General features: G+C 30.6%; 1 protein-coding gene across 3 annotated transcripts in view; it reads right to left on the reverse strand.

The window, feature by feature from the left end:
* Window positions 1-4,292: 4,292 nt before the first annotated feature.
* The window catches only part of LOC131850093 (multiple C2 and transmembrane domain-containing protein-like), a 38,868-nt gene continuing 19,895 nt past the window's right edge, over window positions 4,293-23,265 (reverse strand). The window contains exons 2-15 of one of the 3 annotated variants that reach the window (XM_059200250.1): window positions 17,309-17,782; window positions 16,664-16,814; window positions 14,461-14,612; window positions 12,016-12,174; window positions 11,389-11,575; window positions 9,601-9,797; window positions 8,504-8,717; window positions 7,985-8,130; window positions 7,637-7,782; window positions 6,570-6,646; window positions 6,354-6,460; window positions 6,154-6,263; window positions 5,604-5,701; window positions 4,293-5,188 (exon numbers count right to left, since the gene is read on the reverse strand). In XM_059200250.1, the coding sequence (XP_059056233.1) occupies window positions 5,111-5,188; window positions 5,604-5,701; window positions 6,154-6,263; window positions 6,354-6,460; window positions 6,570-6,646; window positions 7,637-7,782; window positions 7,985-8,130; window positions 8,504-8,717; window positions 9,601-9,797; window positions 11,389-11,575; window positions 12,016-12,174; window positions 14,461-14,612; window positions 16,664-16,814; window positions 17,309-17,745 (2,259 nt within the window). In that variant the 5' untranslated portion in view covers window positions 17,746-17,782 and the 3' untranslated portion in view covers window positions 4,293-5,110. Of the gene's footprint in view, window positions 5,189-5,603; window positions 5,702-6,153; window positions 6,264-6,353; window positions 6,461-6,569; window positions 6,647-7,434; window positions 7,504-7,636; window positions 7,783-7,984; window positions 8,131-8,503; window positions 8,718-9,600; window positions 9,798-11,388; window positions 11,576-12,015; window positions 12,175-14,460; window positions 14,613-16,663; window positions 16,815-17,308; window positions 17,858-23,265 lie in introns of all 3 variants that reach the window. The other 2 variants (XM_059200248.1, XM_059200247.1) reach the window with 2 other exon arrangements.

Genomic DNA, 23,265 nt, shown 5'->3' on the forward strand with positions numbered 1-23,265 from the left:
CAACTTACAATAAAGATTCCATTGAGATTCAGTTCTATGCTTAAGACGACTCTAATAATTATAATGTTAACAGTCAACATATCGGCACGGCACATATCGCTAAGATATATTTCCATTACCGATTAACTTGGTATTATAACTAATAATGTGTAAGTACCTAAGCATAGGTACCCATTTGTTTCTTGCTTGTTGAGTCTTAAAATTGTATTGGTAGATAATTCAGTGGTATGGTAATACCTATGTGGTATTGATTAAAAGTATCCTTTACTTCTCTATTTGTGTGTTTCCAAAATTTTTTATACGGAAACAGACTGAAAAATATTTTTGTAATTTGAAAGGTTGTGTTGGGATACACACTCTGGTCAACATAGGTATGGTCAGTAGTTTTTGAGTTATCCTTAATAATGTGTTTAGAGTCAGTTATTTCTGTTAGTTATGTAATATTATGTTATCTGTGGTAGTAGTTTAGAACTTAAATACTTACTATAGTCGTCGATCTCTTATTGTATTAATTTACTAATAAAAGCTATAACTTAATAGCAGAAAGGCATCTGAGTTATAGAACGTTTTGTCTGGTTCATTACTTTTAAATTTTATTATAAACTAGCTAAACGCGCTTTGTTCGCGTGGAATTTAACTTTTTTTTCTAAAATAAAAGTAGCCTAAGTTACTCCTTATTACATCAGCTACTTACCAAAAACAGTCCCGTCAAAATCGGTCCAACCATTTCAGAGATTAGCCGGAACAAACAGACAGACAGAAAATTGCAAAAAATGTTATTTTAGTGTAAGGACCGTATTTATAATCATACGTACATATGTAGTAAAAAAATGGTTATTTCAATTACAAACTGACACTCCAATTTTATTTATATGTATAGATAAAGATGACTATTATTATTATTATTTCGTTTTAACACATTATTATAATCGACATGAATAAAATTTCAGGCAAAGGAAAATGGGAAACATTTAAATAATGAAATAAAATACGATTGTTGTCATAACTTTTTTAATGTTTTAAAATATGAAAAAGCATTAACAATAGCTTTTATCGTTTTGTGCCTCATAAAATAATTGCATGTATTATTTTAAAATCTGATTATCTAGACCTATCTAATCTATACAGTGATTTTTTTCGGAAGAATTATAAATAATAACTAACCAAATTTAGTTAGAACACGGAAGTAGAGTATTGCTTATAAATACCTATAATACTGGTGACATAGAAGTACACAGTTTTATGAATAAGTAGATTTATATAGAACTTTAATCGTAAATTGAAAAGTAACTAGTACGTACTAAGGACGCTAATTTAAGAATAATAAAATAAAGTCGTCGATTTTTTTAATGCAATTCGAGTGGCAAATAAGCAGACGGTATAACTGATAGAATATAATAAGAGCTATATATATAAATAGACGCCACAAATTTTACAATCTAAAGGATATTGGTGTTCTGTGATCTAAACTGTGAAGCCAGTGTTACTCTTCATGCGTTGACATTCTGAAGATCGAATGGTCATCTTTGTTAATCTTGGAAATTTGTATGATATACATATTAGCCTCTGACGGTCTCGGTGGCATACCGCTTTACTACCGATGGTCGAGAGTTCGATTCCTCGCACGATGCAAACATTTGTATTCATGAGTATGATTGTTTTGGGTTTTTTCTATGTATATTATGTATTTTAAAAAATATATCTAAGTATTTATATCAGTTGTCTAGTACCAATAACACAAGCTCTGCTTACTGTGGGACTAGATGGCGTTGTGTTACTTGTCCAGGGTTATTTATTTATTAGCCTATATCTTTAGTGGCAAATCGAGGTCGACTTTACATTAGTGTGCACTCTATACACTTTGTGGTGCCCTCCATCTTCCCTCCAACCCGACTACTTTTTGCACCCGATTTCACGGCTGTGTGTAGATCGTTTTATAATAGTGACATTTAGGTATAGAGAGGTATGTCTTGTCTATGTAACACTATCTACGGGCGGAACATTTTTTTAAATATACATATCAAATAAGAATAATGTATTCATTATTAAATATTGGTGTTATTAAAACATACTTTTAAAATGCTTTAAAACTAATATTGTACAGAAGCCACTACCTTTGAAGTTTAGTCATATTCAGGACAGTAAAAAACGTACAGGTAGATATTTAGGAATAAAAATATTTATTTTTGCTATACAGGAGTTTAAAATGCAATACTTATACCAGCAACGTGTTAATTGCATATTTCGTGATCAATGAAATATTTTTCATGTACATACTTTGAATGACGCAGAAGCTGACGGCAAGACAATTTTTATATCGAACAGAACTACGGACATCACGTTATCATGACACCCTAACCACTCATACGTTGCTATTCCAGTGGACTAACATGTCATGCCTCTTAACCTGTAATTTCATTGTCTAATCTGATCCTAGAAATGAAACAGCTTACAAAGATGCTTGCTTATACGATGCTTGATTATTGAAGTAGGCGAGACTACCCACCCAGACCTTATTACAATCTACCTCGAATAAGCTCTGTTCTGTCTCAAGGTCTGACTGTCATTATTATCGTTTTAGTATTGATTACATTTCAAAATTACAGTACAAAAATTGATTGAAAGGAAATCGTTTAAGATTAGACATCAGAGTTACTTATTGTGATGATAACGATGATTCATTGAATACTCTAATTAGGTTATTTTATGGTAGTTTGTACTTCACAGGATAAAATGTTTTCTTTAACGGCTAAGAGGTTAATGTTATGTAGGTACTCGTTTTAACATAAATATATTTTTTTATGTAAGTAAAATGACAAACAAGCCATTAAGTGGCAACCGTCGCCTATATACATGAACAGCACTACGAACATCACGTTATCACATGACGTCCGTGATGTTATCACGGACGTGTATGATATAGTGATAGCATGGCTTCACGTCCTGTAGTTTTACTGTCATGACAGGCCTTTCAACCGAAACATACAGCTTAGAGCTTACAAAAGCAAGTATTGGCGGCCGAAGTAGGTGATACAGAGATACGAACGTAGATTTTTACAAAGTCTAACTCAGTACAAAATAATATTAGATATGTCATTAAAACAATTACATAAATTGAAATATCACAAATTGTACTTAAGCAATAGATTATTAGTATACTAACACTTGTCTATTCCTCGGTGCATGTGCATTATGTATTAGAAAAAGTGCTCTAAATTGTGCTTTTATTATAAAAATAATATTTTATGCTTAAAATCTAAAATTGTTCAGGAACATAGTCTTTTAATAAGCAATTGACTAGAAAATTAATAATCGCTTCTAGCTATATTAAGGTTATCTATGTTAAGTTTTAAATAGCTAGTAATAGAATTTAAAAAAATATTACATAGTTTTTAAATAATTAGGGAAAATTGTGTAAAGTTTAATACGTTGGAAAATACCATTCGAAAACTTTGATAAGATAAGTATAATAAGGAAATGATGTGTATATATCTGTTATTACTAAATTATGAGATGGTTCCCCTTACAGCAGAGTAAAGATTAGATTTCAAGCTCACGAACTAAAAAAAATTATTTTAAGCATTAAAGAGGAAAGAATGTAAAAAACTAGAATAAGGTGAATTATAAGGCCTCAATAAATTGCAAAACGCATAATGGTTTTATACTAATAAGAGACTTTAAAAACATTTTCATTAATTTCGCGAGCACTGTGCTTTTTTAATTTGTGCTAGAATATACAATACAAATATTTGATAAGTTAAAATTCACTTCTAGTAAAAAATGTATATACGTAATTATGACGCTAAAAAGGGCTGTTTAATCTACTACATTTGTTTTAGAATTCATAAAAATTAAATTAACAATAGGGCTACTAATAACGCGCATAACATTTAGCTCTCTTGTTTTTTTTTATTTTAATAAATGGCTTATTCAAAAAGTATAAACATTTTCCCTATCTATACTTATTTTTATTAATCAATGAGATTGGTCTCAGTCTTATACTATTTTGTGTAAATATTTGATTATTGAAGTGATAAGGAATGAACTAATGCTAATTTATGTCAATAATAAAATTTCCATTAAACAAACAATGTTTCAACATTAAAATCAACATTCAACATTTGATACAAAAATGGCATTATTAAAAATCCTATCTAAATGTAAATACAGTAGCCTAATGGATTTTATACGACTTGGGACCTAACTGCAACATCTTTTGAATATTGGAGCAGTGTTGCTAACAATTTACACTTTATTACTTCGAATTTTATTCTTTCTCACCACATCATTTAAATGTTTTTATTATTATTTCCAGAAGCCTAGATCTATTGACTTACATGTTCTATGATATCAGAAAATAAATTTGTTTAATGCAATTTATCAAAATATATGAGGGCACATAAAATCTGGGAAGACTTAGTTCTTATGAACGAAAGCAATTATGGAGTCTCTATTGATATTTTATATAATATATTCTATAAATACAAATTTTTTTTCAATTATATTTTTATATAGATACCAGGCTCCGGAATTTTTATCGGTGTTATAAACGTACAATACATATTAACGATATTTATTATTAAGATCTTTCAAAATCACAGATTTTATACCACCATTCTAATCAACAAACTATCATTTATAACTAAGCTTTAAAATCTAAACGTAATATTTACAAACAAATAACGTACAAAATAATTATACAATTTAGATAAATCTTTTTCTTGTTCGATTTAGCAATAACATATTATCAACTAGTATTCTAAAAAATATAGTGAAATATAAATGCATCTGAGATTTCTGTGCTTACAATTTATTAGTATATTCTGTTAAATGAAATAATATTAAAAGGATTATTATTTCAATTAACGATTTTAGCATCCATCACTATTTTTCAATCAATATCTTTTATACCTATATGGATGACAAATTAGAGTTCATACGATATTATGGTTTTTTAAATATTTTCGTAATTGAAACAATGCAAATAAATAATAATAGTAATAATTGTATAAATATTCTTTTGTGATCGTATTCTTCTCTCTCTTTATTTGGTGGATATTTTTGAGACATAATATCTGATGCGTTCTCGAAACCAACTATAAGAGATATGTTACGAAGCTTTGTGTTTTTTTCTTGCATCCCGGCGATGTTCACTCGGTGGATGAGGTTTTAATTCTCTACAGTCCAACTGAAAGCAACAACAACTCTTTTAAATGGTATAAAGTTATAATAATATATGGTAGATATTGAGGCTGCCCAAATAATAAATAGTGAAATGAAAATGCTAATTTTAGAATATTTATTAAATGTGTAATATTTTGAGATAAATAAAAAGTGGAGAATAAAATTAAAGAAAGACTATTTACAAGCCAATGCTTTATGAAATATATTAAATAAATTATGACCTAAAAAGAACTGCTATAAAGGAGAAAAATATAATGTAATAAACAACCAAGTCTACAGAAATCAAAATAATTTAATTGTTAACTACAGAATTATATATTCAAAACTTATACTAAAATAATACTATTGTGTATTATGCATATTTCATGAGTAGTATGTCTAGTATAAAAATCATAACGAATTACATAAAATATACTTACTAATATTTCGTCGTCTGGTACCCTCGATAACAAATCTAACACTTCATTGTTAGGAATTGAATGTGGTCGTAGAATTTTCCTTGTAAATTTATTAACACCTAAAAACAAAATTAAATTTTATTTTAAAATTATATTTTAGTGACAGTTAAATAGACAGTTGGTAGATACGTTGTGGGCTAGGGTAGTATAAATTATAAGCTATAGTTAATAATAATAGATAATGATAAATGAGATTGAACATTTGTGACATCTGTGGTAGCACCACAGATATTCATAAACAAAATCGAATGTTACCACTGACCATCTGGTTGATAAACAACTTGTTGACCATTACATTTATCACTTCTTTTCTAAAGTAGTGCGGCACTAGATGACAGACATGCACAGTGACTCGGACAAATATTAACAAACTAGGAATGGAACGGACGAGTCGTTTATAACATATACATATACATTGAGTATTGCACACACATGCGCATATGTGTGCAATACCCAACTACAATTTAAAATGACTGTTATTTACTGTTATGTTACTGTTTTATTAACTCACCCCATGCCATGAGAAGGTATCTCAGCGGTATCACATATAGTACTAACATAGCTCCAAAGCACATTATTATAGCTAAATAACTTAGATATGGCACCGTGAAATTCATTAAACTGAAACAAAAGACATTAACATATATCATTTTCATTTTTTACATCATTAAAACCTATTAACAAAATTTCTTCTCATACACTTCTACTTACTTTTTTACTGCTTCTCCTAGGGAAGCTACGTAACCAATAGCATTTTGGACAGTTTGTGTTACTTCTTGTATTGCTTGCAGACGTTCTTTTAGTGATTTCTTCTCTTCCTGAATGGAGTGCATATAATTGTTATTATTTAATAATTACATTTATTTTTTTAGATTCTTCACTTTGATTAATAATTCTGTAATTTACTTTAAGAATTATATTTTTTACCTTATCTGCTTCATCTTCGTCGTCTTCTTCAGCTAATAAATCGTCATCATCAACTGGTATCAATAAAGGATTGCCTCCTAAAAATATTAGATAGATAGATAGATAGATAAAAATCTAATATAAAAATATTATTGTAATATAATTATTAATGCCATTTAGGAATAAACAAATTAACTACGATAAATCTATTACGCGTTATTTATTAGATAAGAAACATTATAGTCAGAAATGTGTTTTACAAAAAATGCAAGTTAAGTAATAATTATGCGACGGCCTCGGAGGTATAGTGGTTTAGCACTTTCTTTACTTCCGATTATCACCGGTTCGATTCCTCGCACGGTACAAACATTTGTATTCATGAGTAAGATTGTTTGTATTGGTCTGGGTGTTTTCTATGTGTATTATGTAAATTAGTAATTTACAAAAAATGTGTCTATATATTTATATCTTTATATTAATTGTCTAGTACTTATAAGTAAATAAGCTCTGCTTAGGTTTAGATGGCACTGTGTGAATTGTCCAGGGAATATAACAAAAATATGAGGTTCGTAGACAATAACATGCAAACGTAAGAGCAATATCTACAATTTTTATTTTTAAACGTCTGTGACGTTATAACTTCATCTATTCTAGACATTACAAAATAATTTAATCATAACTAAGTTAAAATAAACTGTTATTACTGATTAAACTATTAGTTTATATTCGAAGTAGGAACATGCACTATCGAAATTAAATTAAAATCATCTACATAACGACTCATAGTAAGTAGGTTAAAACATAAAAGAAAAACAACTTCCACATATCTCTGATTTCATGCCTATAAACCAACAATCATAAAACACATAAGTGGATACAAACTTACTACGAAATAATACAGAAATATATGCCCTTGGGTTACTTCTAAATGTGTGGTAGACGCGCTTAAATTGAACTATAAAATAACAAAAACAAGTAAACCAATTTAAAAGAACAAAAAATATTTCACAAGAAATACTTATTTTACCTACACAAAAAAAAACAAATATGGATTAATAAGTAAAGGTATCAAAAGAAGTAATAGTCACCTGTTAATCTATAAATGAGGAAGTTTCGACTGAAAAATATTAGTAATAAAAACGGCAACATCCACATTTCGTAGTAGTAACAAAAAGCCAGCCATACCAAGAGGCCTAAGAACGACAATAATCTTGATTCCCATTCAAAACAGTCTCTGAAAAAAAATTGGATATAATTACAATACTGAATACATTTCAACAAATCCCTCATTATAGAATAAAAGCAATTTATAGTTTTTGAATGTGTCTTATAGTCAAATAATACAGAAAAAGATATTTATTGTAGTATAATCTAATGACGGGGTGTAGCACAAGGCTTACTATTGTGTACTATTAATGTATTTATATTTTACTTACTGTAAAATCTTTCCAATTTCTATGAACCACATAATAATAGCTTTCAATCTCATTACGTTTCTTATGAACAACTGTCTTTTAAATTTGGCCTCTTGGTGCATATACTTAGGTTCTTTTGGATTTACCGCCCTTATTGCTGCTTTCAACTGAAAATATATTAATCACAATATATAGTACTTATATTTGAGAGTGTCGTAGTATTCAGTTTTTATCTGGGCGAAACCAGATAACTATGTGTCTGTTTATAATTCTAACTCTCCTTCAATTGTTACAGCGACCGTAAATACCATAAATTAATATATTTGCTAAAACGGCAGTAATCTCACTCCTGCTACGTTATATTGAAATATACACACCAAATCTGAGCATGCCAAGTGTTTCGTTCGTCATGACACTGCAAGTTCACAATACCTCTGACCAAATCCTTATTTGTTTGTATATGTGCAAGAACCATATATGTGGTGTTTGATAAAACATCAAAACTAAAGCAATCAAATTCAATTCGATCTTTTTACTAACCGGATTCCATATGACCATCATCTCCAACAATATTTGTGGATAGTTCCCTTTTGCTCTCGCCCTCATCTTCTTATCCTTTAGAGCGTACCATCTCTTTTCACCGTTGCGTATACTCAATATTGGTACAGATAGTTTGCCGAGGAATTCCACTTTATGGTCGTGATCTTCATCGTATACAGTTACTTCTAGATATGAACATATATCTTTCACAGTACTGAAAATTTAATTAATATGTTTATAATTATATAAGTTGTAATTATTGTTTGTTTGAATTTAATTGTTGTTGTTAATATTATAAAATTCTTTGTTATCTTAAACGCGAAATTCACCAGGAATGTATAATTAAGATTTGCAGGGCAAACCGCATGGAGGTCAAGCTGATACATGCTGCCCCATTGCTGGCAATGTACCATACATTGCCAGCAATAGAGTTAACAGTCCATTTCACTAACAATCTTGTTCTCTCATAGGCTATAGTTACCACTTACCATCAAGTGGCCTGATAGTCCGTTTACCAACATAGTTGTGTAAAAAGAACTGTTGCTAAGTTAACTAAAGTAGTATAGGTAGGTACTGAATTATGATCGATCCCTTTAATATCGTGTTATAAGTAATTAGAGTCAGTCAATATTAAAATATCAACAGGAAAGTCAAAATTAAAATATTAACACGATGTTTCATTAGAGGAAAGTGAAAATTAAATGCACCGCCACTCAAATTAAGAATAATTTATTCAAGTAGGATATTTTAGCCGCTTATGAACGTCAAGTATTTTGTATTTTCTCTACCGTCCAAATTCAATTGAAAATAACAGGCAAAAACTTAACTGAATATCTTTTTCTGACATCAGGTTATTTACACTGATATAGGTGTGTGAAAACTGGACGTTTGTCATTTAAATAATTGTTTAGTGAGTAATAGGCTTTGCTCAATAGTACTTATAACCGTATCCGTTAGGAGGAGTTGGCCTTCAGCCGGTCCATAAGTTCTTCCTTCGTTTGGTTTGGAGAGCCATTTCACTCGTCCTCTATCGTCCGGTGAAGCTATAAAGGCCAGCTGTAACCCACACCATTAGATTAGACAAAAAAACTACTTACAATGTGAAGATCTTCATCCAGTTAGGTGTTAGTGTTTTATATTCTGTATGCGTTTGTAGTCTAGCGTTGCCTAATTCCAGGACACAGAAAGGGTCCGATTTTCCTCCCAAGTCGGCCGCTGCTAAACCCTTAGCTCCGTATACTTTAACACACAGCCATCCAACCCCACTAGACGTTTCATTTAGACGATACCACGTCTGAAAATAAAAATCCATAGTGATATTCGGTAAAATTTCGGAATTCATTAAAAACTGTTATTTCATTTCTTAAGAATTATTGACATCATTACACAATTAAGGCCTATGATTTTAATGACATTTAACGTGAATACACATTGTATTACGAGAACGGACATCAGCGATGTTATATCTCAAAATTTACGCCTTCTTTCAACATAAGTTCTATTTTTCACTTTGTTAATTAATACGACCGGGAAGCATGTAAAAAATGTACAACAGCAAGTCACTACAGTTTCTACAATACAGGCCTATAAGCCTAGTGTAGAACTACAGTAACATTAGAAATGTAAATGTGTATTAAATTTAATAAGAAGTAGACAGAGTTGCGTTTAACAGTTAGTTTAATATAAGCTCTTTTGAATGCTATTTGTTTCTGGTGCCCATAAGGTATGCAGATGAGGAAGAAACTGCCTATTGCCTATTTTAGTATATAAATACGCTACTAGGTACATACAGTATTGAGTACTGTATTGATTAAATATCATATAACCTTAATGTATTTACAGTGACATCAAAGGTTATTTGCTGGCATCATTACTATAATTTAGAAGTTATATTGCACTAAGAAATGTTATAATATTGATAAATGACTAAACTTAATAAAGACATTACTCGTTTTATGAAAAAGACATGAATCAGAAATATTTTTTATAAATAATGGTGTCAATAATTGGTGATCAGGCTTGAATATCCATTTTATTTTGATTATTATCTATTTCTCCACAAATTTAACATAAAATATACGACAGCAACTTTATGATGTTACAAAATTTGTTAGAATTGACCCTAAATTACATTAGAAATTTTAATTAGACATCTGTACTTAGAAAGCCCCATCTTAGACACATTGTGATATCTACATACAATAAGTTTCACAACAAATGAAATGGAAAAAAGAGAAAACAGATGAGAAGAATAAGTAAATCGCTTAATTTAAATAATACATAGAATACAACATACGTTTATTTAAATATGTGTGTTTGTGTACACATGCAGTGCATGTATATACAGCTCTATAAAATAGTGCTGGAGAGCAGAGCTTGCACGCGCCGAAGAACGAACGAGGCCGCAATCGATGTCCCAATTTCGATATTCTAGTTGGATAGTTTTAATTGGAATTTTGTTAATTTCATATGAAATCTGTAAAACGCTGACTATGTTCTTGTGGCAACTGTGGTTTGTGTTAAGAGTACTAATGTATTGTACATTCGTTCAAACATCGAACGGTGTCTGGCCTATTTCACTTATAGTCTTAATTACTAAGAATTATTTATAAAATTAAAGAGTGACGGCAAGTTTAGCTCGCACATTGCTTAGTGGTCTACAGTGAAATTATGTAAAATCTGGGCTAAATTATATGGGGACTTAGACGTCACTCTTGAAGTTTAACATCACTTGGTTTGTTTATTTATGCCCGTTGGATGCGACTACTACAATTTGTGTGTGTGAGTTTTTTGTTTGCGTGGATTACAAGGCTATGAACCTATTCACCATTCCAGTTAGAAACACAACAATATTCGTGTTATAAATCCATAAAGATCCAACTTACATATCTGTGTTCCATATTTGCTATATCCCTCGGGTTTTCTCTGTAGCTCGATAGATCAGTAATCGTCTCAGATTGAGTGGTACCACTTATGGTGAGAAGTAAAAAGATTTGTCCATTGCCATCTTCTAGATCTTGCCAGATGCTGTGAGTTATCTCCCGTTCCAATTTTGAGAGATCTATTGTGCATCTATAAAAGAATAAAATCAAATCATTTATTTGCAGAATACAATGCTTATATATTATATATATACAATATTATATATAATTTTCAATGTAATCAGCCTCAATACAGGCATGTAAATTTTTATATTTATGTCATTTTAATTAATTAATCAATAATTAATTATGTCATTGAATTATTGGCACATATAATTATTATAGGTTAAGCAGTTCTGAACTTCAATCAATAATTAGCCTATTGCTGTATACTATCTAAGGTTCCACGGGGTCTCCTATGGAAACCATCGTGGTTAATTCCTGGCGTATACGATACAAGCTCATTGCTAATAGTTGACCTGATATCATGCTCATTCTATCATCCTTTACTGCTCCTCCAACATTTACCTTTAGCACAGGCGAATGCACGATACCATAATCATCCATAAAAAAAATCTTGGGCATACTAACTTTCCCAGAAAGTCGTCTTTTGTCTGTTTATCCTTGTCCCACACGGTGACTTCCAGTATTTGCTCCTGGTCATCATATAGATGGAAGTCGAACTGCTCCAACCACGACGGATGTAGGGTTTTCCAGACTACTTTGCTTTTATATTTCTCGTTACCTAATCTAATTGAAAAACAGAAACAATATATTCATATCACGCGTAGACAAGACTAGTGGTCGCGCAGTAGCCGAAATTCTACCATAATTAATAAGTTTAAACATTAATTAAGGCTCTATCGATAAAGACTATAGACAAATAGGTAATATTAAAGGTAAACAATATTAAGCTATTCTCATAGACCAGAGACTTTAACAATAAACAAAAGAGTATATATGCGTGTATGTATCAAATACATGGTAGTTTTTTTTAATTTATTCATATATGAATAATTAAAAATATATTAGCATTTCGCACTTCTCTATATAAACTATAAATATACGAAATTTCATACTCCTCCTTCTGCGGAATTTTCGTAAGAAGGGTTACATAGTTTTAGATAAATGTAAAGATAAATTCTCTATTTACTAATTACAAACACACTATATAATTAAGATTCAGTTTAAATTTCATAAAGTTATTTTACATAAGTACTGAGAAACTACTACTAAAAATGTCCTTGATAAGGGTAACACTCATTACCTACTCCCTTACTAGGGTTAGGGACATGGAACTAATAGCGTGGCTGTTGTAGAATAAGAACTACAAAAACAAGGTAAAATTACTTCAATAGACACTACATTGTATACATAATTTTAATAATCTCTAGGTATATATAAATAGCATAATAATGCCGACAATTATTAATATTATAATGACGTCATGTATCATAAGGTACACGTAAACACATCTTTTAGTATTCTATTAACGAAACATTGTTTTTCATCGATTTGTAGAAGGATATTCATAATCCTTGGACAATTTATTTCTATAGGTATAATGATTATAATCGCATAATGGGTGTTTGTAAGTGTCTGGGCATTATAGGTACATAAACGTGGTCGATAACCAATTTAAAATAAAAATATTCTTTTACAAAGTTTACCTGTAAGCTTATCTCTGTAGGTGACGAAATATTGGGCATATTTAAAATATACGGTTTAAAGAAAATACAAGCCATTAGTGATCGCCCTAGTTAATTTCTAAATTGTATTTTACTATTGGCTAATGTCAATAATTGCGTTAATTATAATCATAGTCTACTATTACTAGTATATCTACTGTTGGATACAGGTTTTTTAGGAATAACCATAAATATATGAAACTAGCTTTTGCCCGCGGCTTCGCTCGCCTTATTATATCCCCTTAGGGGTGAAATTTATCAAAATCCTTTCTTAGGGGATGCCTACGTCATAGTAGCTTTATGCATGCAAATGCATCAGGCTGAGCTGATCGGTTTAAAATTGACAAAGTCTCATGCAAACGTTCATCCCCTATTTTATCCCCTTTAGAGTAGAATTAATCAAAATTCTTTCTTAGCGGATGCCTACGTCATAACATCTACCTGCATGCCAAATTGCCCATGCCCGATCCGACCAATGGTTTGGGCTGTGCGTTGATAGATCGCTATGTCAGTCACCTTTGAGTTGTATATATTTAGATTTCGGTATATATGAAACAATTTTCAATGGAACCCTAGAATAACATTGTTGTTGTTTGTCACAATGTTTATTAGACACTAAATCGATTGCTATATAAAAATATATAATAAAATTCTTAATAAAAAATACAATGTATATATGAAATATAAAACTATATGGCCAGTACGTCAGCAACAAATATAAATGCGAACCCTTGTGTCTGATTAATTAAATACACCGTGAACATATTACATCGCCACGCGGACGGTTATAGACTATATTTTAATTCAAAATATCAAACAAAGTCAGGGGCAACAACTTGTATTGCAAAAGTATCTGTGTCGATCTGTTACCTCATCACAATTAAACCAGATGAACAGATCTTATTGGATTTGACACGAACAAGGATTGTAGGTACCAATAACGTGGGCGTAGGTGTTTTATTTCTGTAATTTCTTACACGAGTCATTCGCTCCCCCTTAAGGGCGGAAAGGTTAAGGCCTTGGGGCAAACTCCTTTGCCCCGGCATTAACTTCGGGGGCAACAACCGCCGGGAAACTGGGTTTAGGCAGGTAATTATGCTGACTAAAACTATTACAGACTAAGGCGAGTACCTAGTGTAATTTACACTAGTTACTCGCCTTAATTTAGTTTTAACTAGCTACTCGCCCCGGCTTCGCACGGGGTATTATTTATAAAAACCTTGCTGTTGAACCACTCTATCTATTAAAAAAACCTCATCAAATTCCGTTGCATAGTTTTAAAAATTTAAGCATATATAGGGACAGACTACGACAGCGACTTTATTTTATACTATGTAATGATACTCACCTGAACTTACAATATGGATCACTAGATCTCGTGTCCAAGTCCATGGGAGGAAGGTTTTTCGCCTCCACCAGCACGATGGTGACCACCGAACTCCATATCTGTGCTTTGAGCCTTTTGTTTACGTCACTCAACCTCGTATTCTTCAATAAATACTGGAACAAAAAAATTAAACCATAATATTAATAGAGCTTTTATTAAATAATCATTTGTCTATGGTATTTTGGGTATTATCTCCTAATAAAAAAACACCAGTCAACACCATTTTTAACGTATTATGATTTAGTCAAGTTTTTTTATGTAGATCTAGCTGTTACCTGCAACTTCGTCCGTGGTATTTCTATTTAATAATATAAATACTTTTAAAAAATAAAAGTAGCCTAAGTTAAGCCTTTTAACATTAGTAATCTGCAAGTGATAATCCCATTAAAATTGACCCAGCCGTACAGAGATATAGATTAGCAAGCAAAATAGACAGATTTTTTTTTAATTTTTTCATATATGTACAGTATATTTATTTTGTGAAAGCTGTTAATTTGAAATTATAAACAGACATTTCAATTTAATGATTTGTATAAACAGGCAAACAAGTTGTTGGCCCATATGATGGTGTGCTGTTGCTCTTTATGTAACACAATATCACGTATATCACGTCATCATCCCGGAGCAAAGGTTAATATGAAATAAAGGTTATTATGTCTTCGAACCCAGTAAATTCACGGCCTTATCTCCCCATCTCTCAGTTGACCTAAAATGAGACATAGGTACCCACATAGACGACTGTGTACAAAGTGTAACTTAAAATAATCTACTTTGTACAAAAAGTAACTCGATTAAAATAATCTCCCTAGGCGAAATCCAGCTCGGGCATATCCTACTTAACTTTATAACTTATTCAAACTTATGAAATTAACAAATTAGATGTGGATGTTATTCAGAGCATACTGAAGAAGGAGTTCAGAGATTGAGTTGTGTTTGTTTACGCAGACAAAAGCCAGTTAATAAATACATCCTCTCAGTCAGTAATCAGTTCGTTTAGGTTTACTTTTATTATTTGTAATAATTAGGTTAGATATATTTAGTAATAAAAACTCCAAAATCAATTTAAATAGTAAAAAAGTCATCATTAATATTGCCCATTCTTACTTCCATACCATTTCGCTAAGCTCTATATATAACTGTACGTATACAATCAATATAAATAGTAAAAAAACAAAATAAATAATAATTATAACGTCAGTAGGTACTAGTAAAAACTAGATGCCTATAAATATATGTTACTTATATAATATGTTAGTCACATCGGCAAGCAATTATTAATACAATAAATATTAATTTATATATAATTACTACATTACTATTAATTAGTTATAGTTCTTTATACACAATTCTAGAAGTATCTTCATGGATTCGAATAGAACAGGTAATATATAATAATTTATTAACATAATTAGATTATATAAGTTTTTGGTGAAACTACGAATATAAAACAAAAAAATTTCAAGATCATTATAATTTTATTTACAGTTATCTACATTAGTGCACAATATATTTAAACGGGAAATTTACCGTGTTAATATTACCGTAAATCCCATATCCCATACCAAAATTATTCACGTTCATATCTGACACATAATATTAATGATGTAATACGTAATGCTAAGTTACTTCAATTATTCGCTGTTAAGAACTTAAAATTTCCATGTTTACATTATTATGACGCTACATTTAATTATTTACCTTATTATATCTCAAATAAATCGTAAATGTAAGTCGGTATGTTTATTGTATGTATTATAAAAAAAAGGTTAATACAAAACGACCAAATTAATTCAAAAACAGTAAGTTCAATATATTTAAGTGTTAATACAAATCCACGATAAAATTACTTAAGCCATTATGTGTGTAAAAACAACAAACAAATTGGTTCTAACATTTACTATGTATTTTTTTTATGTAGTTGGAATGGCAAACCACGTGAACAGCATGCACTGCGGACATCATGATGTCATATTCCGGAGGACTTAAATGTTATGCCTCCAGATACTGAAAAATTACTGCCTTAATGTCCACCCTTCAAGCAAAAGCTTACAAAGCAACCAGCTTAGCGAGACTGAGGTATCCACGTAGACGACTTCTCATAAAGTGCACATCAGTAAAAATGGTTAATACAAAACCATAACCAAATAAATTAAATCACAAATACCCTGTGGATTCTGTCGCTCCTACTTTTAAGTCTAGGGAATCTGCTGCCCAGTTTTTCCATAAGTTCTGTGCATGTATTTATTGCTGTCGGTATATCGACACGATTATCTGGAGGTAGACTGCCAGCTCTTGGCCTAATATCTGGTGAAAGTCTATAAAATATATAAAAAAAAATAATGAACATAAAATAATAAATAAAACATATAACGGAATTAATGCAATAAATTAAAAAAATAAATTTACAGAAAACCTGCTGCTGATGTCTTTAAAATTATGATTTAACTAAACATATCATATTGGTAATAGATATAGTATGAGTAAAAAATATTATTTGGAAAAAACTATGGTAAAAGTATGTTTGATAAAACTTTTAACGTTAATTTCGCAAATGAAAATAATAGAGAAAACAAAACAAACAATATAAGCAAGGAATAGACTCAAAATGTGTAGTCTTAAGTGAAAAGAAACTAAGGAATATACGCAAACACATACAGTCATGACGGTTATTCCAGATGAAGTTCTCAGTAGAATATCATAATAAATTAAACAGCTCACTTTTAAATGTATACAGAAAATATACGGTAAATATATTACGAGTATAAAGGTTAGTAACAAAACAACTAATTTACATATATAAATACATCACCTTTCATCACTAGATGATAAACAGGATATACATGATTCACTTGAAGTATTACTATTCTTATTAACCTCGAACGATAAATTTGAGGCGGATAAACTTCTTCTCTTCCAAATACCTCCATTTCTTTCAGCATATAAGAAATGTTCGCATATTTGAGCATCATTATTTTCTGATGGTTCAATAACAACAGACGGTAAACTGTTTATTACAGATTCTGTATTATCTGATGACATTGTAGAAGACTTGTCTAAACTGCTTCTACTATCTGTACTGTCAATTGACCCCTTTTCCTCAGACATGTTTGATATTAACTTTGAAATTTTGCATTTCTCCATTTTATTTTGCACTTGATCTTGAAAATCTTCGACGCGGTCTTGTATCTTCTCTTGTATTTTTATTAGGCGATTTTTAAGCTTATCCATCTTATTTTCTTTCTCCATTTTAACACTATTGTTCACTATACTGTTTCATATACGTCTATACACATCGATAAGGAAACATCGACTATTTATTAAGATGCTAAGATTAGCACCCTTTGTGAAATCGCTTCAACTGAAAGGTTTATTATCAATTTCTAAGATATTCCCCTCTTATTTTAGAATCGAAATACATTAATAACATCAGGAGTGTTTGAAATTCGGCAGGCTGCGATCTAATGGCAAACATTAGGTAAAAACACCGGCCAAGGCTATTTTTGGTGTGATCAATATCAGATGCGTTTGTTTTGATTTGTGAGAATAAACGTTAGAATCAGGGCATTATGATATAAGAAAATATAACGATTTCTTATATTATATTTGTTATTTTAACTTGACAATCATAGATTTTTGTTTGTAATAGGTATACTACAAAAAAAAACTTATCCAATTATATCAATTCTTCACATTCATTAGACTACTTTATCAGTGAGTAATATTGGCTGATTTTAATTGGAAAAAAAAATAGATAGGGTAAACAGATAGAGACAGTGGATCACCAGTAGAAATAAATCTTTAACATATAAATTTTCTACATTTGTTCATAGCTTTCAAAAGGTAATTTAAATTCAACTGCAGTGTGTACTTCATTTGTATGTGCGGTATAAATGGGAGATGTCTAATTTAAATTTAATTCATTTTCTATGTCATTCAATACCAATATAAAATACGTATATGTAAGATGAAATCTTTACTGGTGTTAAATGTGAAATTTTTGTTGACTCGTAATGGTGCAGCCAAATCTTAAACTTTGAGATACAAATAAATGTTTAAAGATTATTGTTTTTTATGCATGTCCCTAAATATAACAAAAATCACCAAGTTAAACTTCAAATACCCCTATCTACCTGTTTCAGTTACCATACGTCTTGCTTTGTAAGCTGTGTTTCGGTTGAAGAGTGACATAAGGCAGTAAAATTACAAGATTTAAGCCATAACATCTTAGTCCTCCGAAACGGATGAGTAATATCATATGATGGCTGTGCTCATGATTGAGAACGACCCACACTTACCATAAGTTGGACCGTCAGTCTTGTCAGTCCAATTGCATAAAATATTATCAAAACCGACACTAGGATACCGAGGATTATAAATGTATTATTTATAATTTTGTAATGTAAAACAACTCTTATGACGAATGGTAAACCTTTGCTAATATATTGCAGGGAGGGTTGCAATGCATTATTCAAGACCAACCCTTCAAGACAACGTGAAAAGAGCATCAAGGGAGTAAGTAATCTAGTTTACAAAGTCAGCTTTTATAGCCACATCAAAGTCATATGTTATTCTTTGAGCTGCTTATTTCATAAGCTTGGAGTGTCCCTAGACGGTTTCTATATTGCACTTTCAGCAGAAAATCTGGAAAGAATTCACATCTTAAGGGTCCTAAACGTTGTATAAACTAATAATGTAAGGAGAAAAGGTTAGATTCATTTGTCTGTAATAAAGTTCATCGCCAATTTAAAATATTTTTCAGTGATTACTTATTAGCTATTTTAACAGCGATTAATATACCCCATATATAAACTTGTTTTAAATTATAGACTAAAGAAAGATTTGATTTTTGCTTTCTAATGTAATGTACTCAAAAAAGTATTTAACCAATAATAATATAATTTCAAAAAAAGCTGTATTATTTAATTTACATTATCTACAACACATTATTGCACCAACATTAAAATTCGAAACAATGTAAAATGAAACTATAGATTGAATAATAAACCAGGTAAAAAAGGCGGTCTTATCGCTAACGTTATCTCTTCCAGTGATTGTCATCAAATAATATTATGATGAACATGATGAAGGCTGAACGATGTCAATAAAATTAGGTGTGAAGATAGATTACTCTAGTCAGTTCGTGACCACGGCTAGTGGCAACCTAGTCAAAACGACAAAGAGATAAAATTTTTCGTTTAATATCTAAATAAAGATAGAACACTAATATGGCTATCTTTTAAAAAAAAACAGACGACTTCGCTGTTAACTCTAGTATTATTGGCATTGTCAACCTCTTGGGGTGTTTGTGATTAGTCAATAATTAAATGAATCATTTTCTGTGTAGTGTTATTGGCATTGTCAAGATCTTGGTTTGTGGTTAGTCAATTAACAAAGGAATTATTTTAAAATTAAAAATATCTGATTTTAGAACTTTTAATTTACTTGTGCTATACGATCTTCCTACTTGGCAATTTGTCAAGATTTTCCTAGTAGATTGAAAAATTTAATCTTCCTACGAGTTTGGTTTCATGCTCGTAGGTTTCCAATTACGTCGTTAAATGTTATTATTAGTTGACAAATTATATTTGTAATTGTAACTTGTTTTTAAATATAATTTATACTTTTATTAAGCCAGATTCAGAAAATACTTTATTAAACACTTTTGAATAGTCTGTTATTTTTAATGTAACACAAATGCAGAATGCAGATTCAGCACAAGAATAATGGGCAAGAAACTTTAGACTTCTACTATGTTAAAATACAAAATAAGCTAAATATTCAAATAATAATAGCAATGTTTATTGCATAATACCTAATGAAACTATACACAATTATAGGCTTAACAGATAGTGTTACATTAAAAATAAGACTATATAGAAGAATAGATAGATAGACAGAATGATTTATATCTTCAGCACGCACATAATAGTAATACAACAAATACAAAGAAAGACAATGTTACTAGGTTGAAATCATGTTCAAATCATTAACACAAAATGGTTAGTGCCAGTAAATATAATGAAAGGTAGTATAGTAAATATAAAATGCTTGCTATATAGTTATTAATTTTACTACTATTCAATCTGCATTTCAGTATAAGTAAAATAGTGGTTTAAGATATATATAATATATATCACAGTTTTATAACAGATTTCAAATTTTAAAAAATCCAAAGTTTTAACATTAACGTTTAATTCCAAATACTCCCCATCTGCCTTCCCTCCGGCTGGTATTTAGTCTTTGGAATATTTCCAGACTTTTAAAAAAAGTATTGTCCTAAACTAATGAAGTCTAGGACGTAGCAATGGAAATAAAAAGAAAAACCTTCAATATCTGCATACTCCCATACGATGCCTAACTTACAGCTGCGAAACTTGAGCCTTGACCAAACCTCACAAAGCAAAACTAGCCACCTGTCAAAGGGCCATGGAGAGAAGTATGATAGGTGTACGAAGACTAGACTGGGTTTGGAACAGAGATCTTATGTCAAGGACAAAATTGACACACACACTGAATAATATACCAACAAAAGTGGCAATAGGCTAGCCACATGATGCGTGACACAAGGGAAAAATGTAGTATAGTATAGAGTAGAAAAACAATAGAGTGGTATTCTAGAGATGGAAAGAGAAATGGGTAGGTTGATGATGAAATGCTAACATGAGTTGAAGTCACCTGTGGGCGCAAAATGGAGAAGAGTTGCACAGGATAGAAATCAATGGAAGTCGCTGGAGGAGGCCTGTGCCAAAACGCACACTGAAATAAGAGATATATTATAAAAAAAATATTAGAAACGTTAAACATATTTAATTCCCGTGTTAATCAAACACTATGACAAGATGCAACCAACACGAGACGTAACTAAATATTAACTCGCTTGTTGCAATCTATTTACGTCCCAATTGCTTACCCATGTGTGTATATTTAGCTGCAATTTGGTTTAATTGTAACCGTTTCACTTTAACCAATTATTTTATGTATACTCATCAATAATATCTTCATACACGTTCGCGGGTTCGATTCGTCGTAGTATTTGTAACTATTTCACTTTCATGAAATGTTTTATGTATACATCAATAATATTTTTATACACGTTCGCGAGTTCTATTCCTCCAACGGCACAAACATTTGTATTCATGAGTGTGATTGTTTGTATCGATCTGGGTGTTATCTATGTATATTATGTATTTTAAAAAAAATATGTCGACCCATACAGATCCATCTTACAACAGAGCTTGTGTTATGGGTACTAGACAACTGAGGGAAGTAAGTATTTCCACACATTTTTTTAATGTATACATAAAATACATAGAAAACATTCAGTGTACAATTCTGTATAAGAACAAAATTGTAACTGGCCTATAAATATGTGCGTTGCCGTGTCCGTAAAACATAATAGAAAGATTAAAAAAAGCAAATTCTAATTAACATAGATTAACGAAACATTGCATTTTTATTTAATCAAAATCATTTTAAATCTAACAACCATCCCTCAAGTCTTTAATACCAACAGATGTACCTACTACGTAATAAAAATTATTGCATCATGCGAAGAATCGAACCAGCACCTATCGGAAGTATTGCTGTTTGCTAGACAGCTAGCTAAGACAACAACAGCTAGACCACCGAGCGCCAGGTTACATTCTATCGCGAACAAATTCATTTCTAGGTCACGTGGAATAAATCAAATCAAATCAAAAATCATTTAGGTATTCATGTAGGCCGCTTATGAACGTAAAACTTTTTTATTCATATTTTCTCCCTACCGTCCGTAATAAGAGATAATACTAGATTTAGTTGTTTCATACATGCCATAGTTTTAATATATCTATGATACCAAATAGTTACATTTCCTAGGAGTATCTCCCTTATCTATGAATTACGTATTGTGCTGTCTGTACATTAATCCTTCTATGTGCATAGTCATATAGTAGGATTAACTTACAGACGTGTCTATGGAGTGACACTATTTTAGTTTTGCTTTGTCTTGAAATGGGTTACGAAAATGGATAAGTACATCTTGCATATTTCAAGGAATGTCTAAACTTAATTTGAAAACAATGAAAACATAAATCTAAGTTAGCATTATAAAGTGAGAAGGTATAATTTATTTTTTTGTAATGGATAAACAAATCTCTTTTTAGCGATAAGTCCGCCTATTATTAGCTCATTGTCTTGCTCATTGTTGTACATTTCTATTTTTTATTTTCTATATGAAACTGTAATTTCAATAATAAGAACAGTAAACAGTTGTTATTTATTAAAAAAATATTTTTACTTTTTAAAATTTTCGCCTATGGAAGTAAATGGGCTATATTTAATTTTGACAAAAATAAAAGTAAATCTTTTGTATCTATGAGAAGTCGTGACATATCGTTATTCGATACTAATATTATACAGACGTATATAATAGTTATTTTTATTTTCCTCATAATCCATCCATCAACGACCTTGGTGGTCTGGCGGTTTAGCACATCACCTTACCTCCGATGGTCATGAGTTCGGTTCTTTTCATGGCATAAATATTTGTATTCATGAGTATGATATGATTGTTTGTATAGATTGATACAAACAATCATACTCATGAATATAAATAAAATATACCTAGGGTGTTTTCTATGTATAATATGTATATATGAAAATAAATATCTATGTATTCTTATGAGTTATCTAGTAAACAAAACACGAGCTTTAGTTAGCTTAACTTGGGTCTAGGTGGCGCTGTATGATTTTTTTTTTTTAGAGGATGATAATGGAATGATGCAC

Source organism: Achroia grisella, unplaced genomic scaffold (genome assembly GCF_030625045.1).
Source record: "Achroia grisella isolate CSIRO2021 unplaced genomic scaffold, CSIRO_AGI_Agris_v1 utg702, whole genome shotgun sequence".
In the NCBI taxonomy this organism is placed as follows: domain Eukaryota; kingdom Metazoa; phylum Arthropoda; class Insecta; order Lepidoptera; family Pyralidae; genus Achroia; species Achroia grisella.